The sequence below is a fragment of the Orycteropus afer genome, unplaced genomic scaffold, assembly GCF_000298275.1.
Source record: "Orycteropus afer afer isolate SDZICR_OR568_19922 unplaced genomic scaffold, OryAfe1.0 scaffold00222, whole genome shotgun sequence".
Taxonomy (NCBI): Eukaryota; Metazoa; Chordata; class Mammalia; order Tubulidentata; family Orycteropodidae; genus Orycteropus; species Orycteropus afer.
Genome location: NW_006921809.1, coordinates 5,133,577 through 5,141,784, shown reverse-complemented (window position 1 = coordinate 5,141,784; position 8,208 = coordinate 5,133,577). Strand labels below are relative to the sequence as shown.

Below are 8,208 nucleotides of genomic sequence, written 5' to 3'. Positions count from 1 at the left end.
TAGAAGTTTTTTATGCTTAGGCCTGAAGTTATGAACATCACTTCCATTCGTATTCTATTGACAAGAACTCAATTATCCTTTGGAATTGGGAGTGGGAAATATAATCTTAGTCTGTGCCAGGAAGAAGAAGAAGGGAATATAGGTTTGGGTGAGCAGCTTATGTAGAAAGTATTGAATTGGTGTATGTTTTTCTGCATGTATTTTCAAAAACAATAATAAAATAAAGTTTTAAAAAAAGAAAAAAAAAACGGTAGCACTTGAAGGATATGTTTAAGATTAAATCAAATAGTGCATATAATGCAATGAGTTTAGTACTGACCATAGTAGTAAATGGTAGTAGTTTCTATAGTTAACATTAAGAAGGGTAGATTTAGAACTCACATCCATCCACTTTGATTACATATGTCATGCTTTTTTTAAAAAAAAAAAAAATTGAAACTACCTGAAATTCAAACTTTAGGCTTCCTTTTCTGTGTGGCATAGCAGATAACTGGAAAGAAACCTGCTGCCAAGAGCATGCCTATAGCCTCCACCCACCTAAATAGACAGTACATGATTTTCACATTTATAAATAATTCACTCTAACAATGTGGGTTTAATTGAGTACCGATGGTACTAGATAAGATGAATGTCACCAAGAACAAATGATTTGGAAGTTTAATTACCAGCAGTTCTACCTTAGATAAGTTATTTGAAAGAATTTTGTGCTCTTTACTCTATCTCATGGGAATAAGTTAAAAGCATTTTAACCATTTCTTTACAAATGAATTTTATAGAATAAATTATTCTTGAAATTCATAGATCTTTAATTTTTTAGGAATTCATTATAATTATTGTCTTCCTTTATAGCAATCATTTTGGAGATCAAAGATGGGTAGAAAAGATGCCTCTACTGTAAAACTTCCTGTTGAGCAGTACAGGAAGCAGATTGGTAAGCAATGAATTCCCTTTGATACACTCCTGTAAATTAAGATAAAGAAAAAACAATTACACATAATATTAGGAAAGTAAGTTTTGTATAAAACTTATGATACAGAGAAATGAATGAATAAAGGATTTTATTTATTTTTAATGATACTGTATTTTAGGTGAAAATTTACACAACAAATTATGTTCCCCTTTAACAGTTTTTATACAGATTGCCCTGTGCCATTGGTTAGATTTTTACAGTGTGTCACCATTCTCATTATTTCCATTCTGTTTGTTCTGTTTCCATTGATCTAACTTCCCTTCCCCTCCTTATTTTCTCATCTTTACTTTTGGGTAAATGTTGAACATTTGATCATACATAGTTAGTTGTTTAAGGGAGCACATTACTCATGCCTGATATTGTTTATTTTATAAGCAAATCTGTTATTTGGCTGAAAGGTGACCTGCAGAAATAGCTTCAATTCCATTTTCAAAGGGTGTTTTAGGGCAATACTCTCAATCATTCTAGTGTTGCTGTTGTTGTTATGTGCCATCGAGTCGGACCTGACTCATAGCAACCCCTCCTTGGGTTTTTGAGCTGGTATCACTATGGAAGCAGATTGCCAACCTTCCTTCTGAGGAATGGCTGGTGGGTTTGAACTGCCAGCCTTCTGGTTAGCAGTCAAGTGCCTTAGGCACTACGCTACCAGAGTTCTGATCATTCTAGTAAGTCTGCCTTTTTGTAAGACTTTGAGTTTTAGTCTACATTTTTCTCCCGTTATATCAGGGACCTTCTATTGTGTACCTAGTGAGAATGGTTGATAGTGATAGCTGGGTACCATCTAGTTCTTCTGGTCTCAGATTAGAAGAGACTGTGGTCCATGTGGGCTGTTAGTCCCATGGATGAATTTGTTCTTTGAGCCTTTGATTTTCTTCATTCACCATAAGAGTAGAGACCAATAGTTGTATCTTAAATGGTATCACTTTTTTAAGAGCAAAAAATAAGTACAACCTTGCTTACCAATGAAGAAATGCAGTTCTGTTCCTGTGACTATTTGGAGCCCTTACACTTTGTATTCCTTTCATAAATCCAAAACCAAATTTTATTATTGTTCTTCTTAAGCCTAGGTGTTTTTACCTACTTAGTATTTTTAATATCATCATATTGAATTATTTCTTTTATCCATGTAAACATTTTTAGTTTTGTTGACTTTTGATGGCAATAATTTGATAACTTCAAAATTCTCCATTAAAGTACTGTAAATAAAATAGAGCAAACATCCTTTTAAGTGGGGAGCTGAACTCAGAAAAGAGAAAGAGAACTCTCCAATGGTCATAAGTGAAGGCTTAGAGGAGATTGGATCCAAAGCTTTGGGGGTGGTATTGAGACTCCCAAGTATAGCTAGGACCCTTGAATGGCTTCTACTTTAGTAAAATCGTGGACAAGAAAAGTCTGTTCATCAGACAGAAGCATAACAGGAAGCTTATGTGTTGTAAACTGCACTCTAGGTTCAGGGCTTTCTAACCATTCTTTGCAAGGATACATAGAATGTTTGTATATATAAAAACCCACATGTTATTATTGTTGTTATGTGCCATTGAGTCAGACCTGACTCGTAATGATGCCTCCTTGGGTTTCCAAGGCAGTGTCACTACGGAAGTAGATTGCCCAACCTTCCTTCTGAGGAGTGATTGGTGGGTTTGAACCACCAGCCTTCTGGTTAGCAGTCAAGTGCCTTAGGCACTACACTACCAGAGCTCCCATAAACCCACATACTAGTTAACAAAGCAAATTTAAAGAATCCTACAATCACATTCTTTGAGGAAAGTGCAGCAAATTATAAATAAATTAGAAGCAAAAACGTAACTTCCCCTTTCTCATCTTATCCTCCCTGGTATATCTCCTCACTCCTTCCCACTTAAGTCTTTTCATATTAGAGCTAAAGAAGAATAAAACAAGGAAAGTAATATGTTTGTGAAACTTCTCCTCTCTTCTGTAACACATTGTTTTCAGACTGCTGTACTTCCATACAGGGTTCTTTTTTTGTTTGACTTTCATTCGAAAATAAACACAGACATAAGATCTGCATGCCTCACAGGGTTATTGTAAGATCCTAAGAGATGCATTAGAACAGTTCATAATCTGGAGTGCTACATGGATATGAGTCATCCTGTGCCTACTTTGCAAATACAGTAATAATATCAAACAAACTGTATTAGATGTAAAATAGTGAAGGTACAGTTTTATTTACCCTTTTGAAGGATAATGTACTATACCATAAAGATTCTTGTGCATATGCTGTAGAGCTATATTTATAGTCACAAGCATACATACATGCACATAGTTTTTATAAAAACCAAATGCATGCAATCAAGTCAATTCCAACTCATAGTGCCCCTTTAGGACAGAGAACTTTCCCCTTGGGGTTCCAAGGCTATAAATCTTTATGGAAGCAGACTGTCTTATCTTTCTCCCTTGGTGCAGCTGGTGGGTATGAACTGCTGACCTTTTGGTTAACAATCAAATTCCTTCACGACTATGCCACCAGAACACCATAGTTTTTTATAAAAGCAGAAATGAAATAGGAAATATAGTAATTTACATATATTTAAGTATATTGTCATTGAAGGATTTTTGGATTTTTTGTGTCAAGGTTAGAAAGTACCACAAGCTTGAACTTATAGAAAGTGCTGACAAATCTGTTACTAACACAATCGCATTTAAATGGAGTCCTATACAGATGTGGCCCAGACATGATCCAAAATGTGCAAAGGGAATATAGCAGCTAGAATTATCTTGGGGAGATACTTCAGTATTGGTGGTAAAAGAAAGATGTATAAAATATAAATGAGCTGAATAGTATAGCATTTTTTGAATACTAATGTTATTACTAAGCTAATTTAGTTTGCTAATAACCTTCCATAAAGAATGCTAATAAGCTCTCATAAAGAATAGTAATATTATATGTGTACAATGCCTCCATGCTACTAAACCACACTTATTTATTTTTCAGTGCTAACTATATTTTGGCAAAACTGATTCAATGTTTTGAATGGTAATTTTAACATCACTGTTTAATATTTAGCTTCCTCTAAAAGTTGTGCCTTTCCAACTATCTACTAAATGACAGTGATTAATGGCTTTCATGAAAATCTTTATTTGCAATATTCTTTGCTCAGGTGAAAATCAAATAGGCTAACATTGTGACAGGAAATACCTTGTAGATATAGAATCATTACATTAAACTGACACTGTTTAAATTATCATAGGGTGGTCTTGAAATGTGTAGTGAACTGAGATGAAATACCATATCATCATCAAGGCAATAAACTAAGAGCAATGGAGTCTCTGAGGTATTGCTGACTGTAAGAGGAAATAGTAGTGACCCCATGTGTCGCAGAACAGAACTTTTTTGCAGGGTTTTCTTGACTGTAATCCTTATAGAAACAGATTGCCAACCCTTTCTTCTGCAGTAATGCTGAGCAGGTTTGAAGCACCGTCTTGTAGAATGTAATTGGGGACCTCATTGCTCGTGCCACCATGTGTTGGAATCGGCTCCATAGCAACAGATGTATTTATTTATTTTTAAAAAGAGGCAATAAGTGGTTTGGACCTCATCATTTCTTCAGATGGTTTGATATTGAGTATCATTAACTATATTAATGTGGAAATGTATTTCAAAAATTAGAAAAAAAAGAATTAAAAAACTGTTTAAACATAATTGAAATATTTTATAAAATGTTGTTATTAAACATTTTAAGCCAAATAATGTTATAATTGCTAAGCAAATCATAGGAGCTCTGGTAGCATAGTGCCTAAGGCACTTGACTGCTAACCAGAGGGCTGGCCGTTCAAACCCACCAGCCACTCCTTGGAAGGAAGATTGAGCAATCTACTTCCATAGTGATACCACCTCACCTCGGAAATCCAAGGAGGGGTCGCTATGAGTCGGGTCTGACTTGAGGGCACATAACAATGACAACAACAAACAAATCATACAAAAACACAGCTAATTTAAATCTGATTGTCTTATATCATAGTAGCTAACAATTATTTCATCACTTTTAATAGAACCAGTTTATTTTTTTCCCTTTTCTATTAGTAACTTTATTTATAAAATGCTCACTTTTTCCTTAGCATCTATTTTGTTTTATGTTAATATTAGTAAAACACTTTCTTTTGTTTAGTGTTCTGATTATTTTTTACTACTCCTTTACTTTTATGTAGACTTTAACATTATGTATTGATGTTTCTCACATAACCTAAGAATCTGTTTTTAAGCAAGGAAATTTAATCTAATACCATATACTGTAAAATATAAATATGGATATATTTCCATAATTTTATATTATTATTTTCTATGTTTCGTAATTTTTCATTGCTGTCTTTCACCCCAACCTTCTTTTCTGAAAATTTTGCATTTTTGTTTTGTTTTTCCATTCTTCGGATTTTTAAAGTTTACATTCCATTTCCTTTGTTTTTTGGATACCTTCACATTTTGTCTCATTTGTTTGACTTAATGAAGTTTAAAGTTTATCAATATCTTTATTTAACCTTTACCAGTATAAAGATTTTTTTACCTATTTATATCCTATCATTGTCCATGTTATTCTTACCTATTACTTTATTTATCTCTGCATTTAAGCACAACAAACTCAATCATTGCAATTATTATTATAGTTTAAGATTTTTCCCCACCAGTAATTATCTAAATTCCTGTTTACTGACTTTACTAACCATTACATTTATGCTTCACACCTTCCCTTTGATAAAGTGTCCTTGGGTTCTTACTTCATGTAAGTATCTATGAGTGCTCAGTCTTAGCCCATAAGACAATGTTATATTCTGCTCACACTTAGTTTAGCAGGGTATGTAGTTCTATGTTCATAATTGTATTCACTGAGAACTTTAGAGATGCTATCCACACTCATTTCCTGTTTTTGCTATTGCTGTTGATGATTCTTCCATTGTTCTAATTGTCATTTAAGTACAGGTAGTCCCCAACTAAAGATGAGGTTCTATTCCAGCAGTTCCATTGTAAGTTGGTTCTGATGAAAGTTGAACACTTCATTTCTTTTTTAGTTTTCATTATTTGTTGTTGTTGTTTGTTATTTGCCATCGAGTCAGCCCCAACTCATAGTGACCCCCCCCTTGGGTTTCCGAGGCAGTTTCACTACAGAAGTAGGAATGCCCAACCTTCCTTCCGAGGAGTGGCTGGTGGGTTTGAACCGCCAGCCTTCTAGTTAGCAGTCAAGTGCCTTAGGCACTATGCTACCAGAGCTCCTTGTTTTCATTATTATTGCCTTTTATTATCAGTGTCTGTAGAAATCTGGCCTTTATCTCCTGATAACATGAGCAGATTACGCACTGAAACATTATATGCAGTACATATTACAACAATATAATGTACAAAAAAAGAGAAATGGGTGGTCATAAGTACAGTTCATTGGAACTCAAAAACATTTAAGTAGGGGACTGTTTGTATGTTTTTCTGCTTTTAAGATTTTTCTCTTTATCTTAAATGTTTACATCTCTTCTTTATGTGTATGTTTATTTTTATTTATTGAAAAAAAAAGAAAAAGAGGCTTGGAACTTAATGTGCTTCTTCACACTAGGCGTTATGTCAATATTAGCTTCTAGAAGGATGTCATCTCTGATCTTTTTGGGTAATGCTTTTTTTACTTCCCTCTATCTTCTTCTGGATATCTTATTATGTGTAAGTTAAGCCTTCTCATTATAGCATGCATATCTCTTAAAATGAATATTTTCTGTGTGTGTTTATCGTATGTTCTGAGTTTAATATTTTCTCAAACCTCTCTTCTTGGAAGGAAGATTAGGCAATCTGCTTCTGTAGGGATACTGCCTCGGAAACCCAAGGAGGGGTCGCTATGAGTCGGAACTGACTAAATGGCAGTGAGAGAGAGATCTTCACTTTGATTCGAGTTCACAAATATTCTATTTATCTCTGTCTCTCTTATTTATTATATTAGGATGTCTACCTTGTATCTAAGGAGCTCTGATGATGCAGTGAGTATAAAGCACTAACAGAAACGTTGGTGATTCAAACCCACTAGCTTCTCTACAGTCTATTCCATAAATATTTATAGCCTTGGAAACCCTATGGGGCAGTTCTATGCAGTCCATTATGGTCACTGTGAGTTGGAATTTACTTGATGGCAGTGAGTTTAGTTTTTGGGTTTGAGGACTTCACATCCATTGAATATATAACTCCAATAATTTTATTTCTTATGTGTAAAAGATCTGTTTGATCATTTAAAAATCTTATTCTTTCAAGTCCAAGCTGCACTGAAGGTGTTGGCAAAAAACAAGTCTCCAGGAAGTGACGGAATACCAAGTGTTTTGGTTATCTAGTGCTGCTCTGACAGGAATATACAACAAGTGGGTTGGCTTTAACAAACAGGAGTTTATTCTCTTACAATTTTGGAGGCTAGAAATCTGAGTTCAATGTGCCAGGCTCTCAGGGCAGGGGGAAAGCCCCTCAATCTTGTCTTTCAGTTCTGCCTCCTTCTCCTGGCCCACTGAAGCTGGAAGCTTTTCTTTATTCAGGCAGTGGCTGGCTACTGAGGCTGACAAATCCAAGGTCAACAAGTAAAAAGGCACTGTCCTGATGCTACCAAACCTCACGGCAGGCCATTGATTCAAGTCCATTGAAAGTCCCAAGATTGGCAGAGCACGGTAGTCTGCTGAATAATGACTTGGCTATATGCAGGGTTCAAGTGTGCCATAAGCTGGAGACCTTCCTTAAAGCTGCTTCTGATATACTTGCAGACCACCACATCCCTAAAGCAGCTGGCCAGCTGCTCCAGTATATTCCACTATGGAATTGATTGCTGATCTCACTGTGGGGAATAACTGTATCCATCTGCCCAGCCACTCAACTAGGCCCAGCCAAGTTGACACACAACCCTAACTACCACACCAACTGAGATGTTTCAACAAACAGATGCAATGCTGAAAGCTCATTTATGCCAAGAAATTTAGAAGACAGCTACCTGGCCAACTGACTGGAAGAGATCCTTATTTGTGAATATTCCAAGAAAGGTGATCCAGTAGAATGCAAAAATTAATGAACAATATCATTAATATAATTCAGAAATAAAATTGTGCTGATGATAACTCAAAAATGGTTGCAGTGACCTATACAACTATGAGACCAGAAGAACTAGATGGTGCCCAGCTACCACTGCCATCCACTTGGAAGGGATGTAGGAGATCCTACATAAAGAGGGAGAACACTGTGGTACAAAACTCAAAATCGTTTGGAGGCAAAAAAAAAA

General features: G+C 35.3%; 1 protein-coding gene across 1 annotated transcript in view; it reads left to right on the top strand.

Moving 5' to 3' along the window:
• The first annotated feature begins 870 nt into the window (after positions 1 to 870).
• The window catches only part of TRIQK (triple QxxK/R motif containing), a 39,397-nt gene continuing 32,059 nt past the window's right edge, over positions 871 to 8,208 (top strand). Inside the window, exon 1 of the mRNA XM_007948751.1 lies at positions 871 to 931. Coding sequence (XP_007946942.1) covers positions 871 to 931 — 61 coding nt within the window. The remainder of the gene's footprint in view (positions 932 to 8,208) is intronic.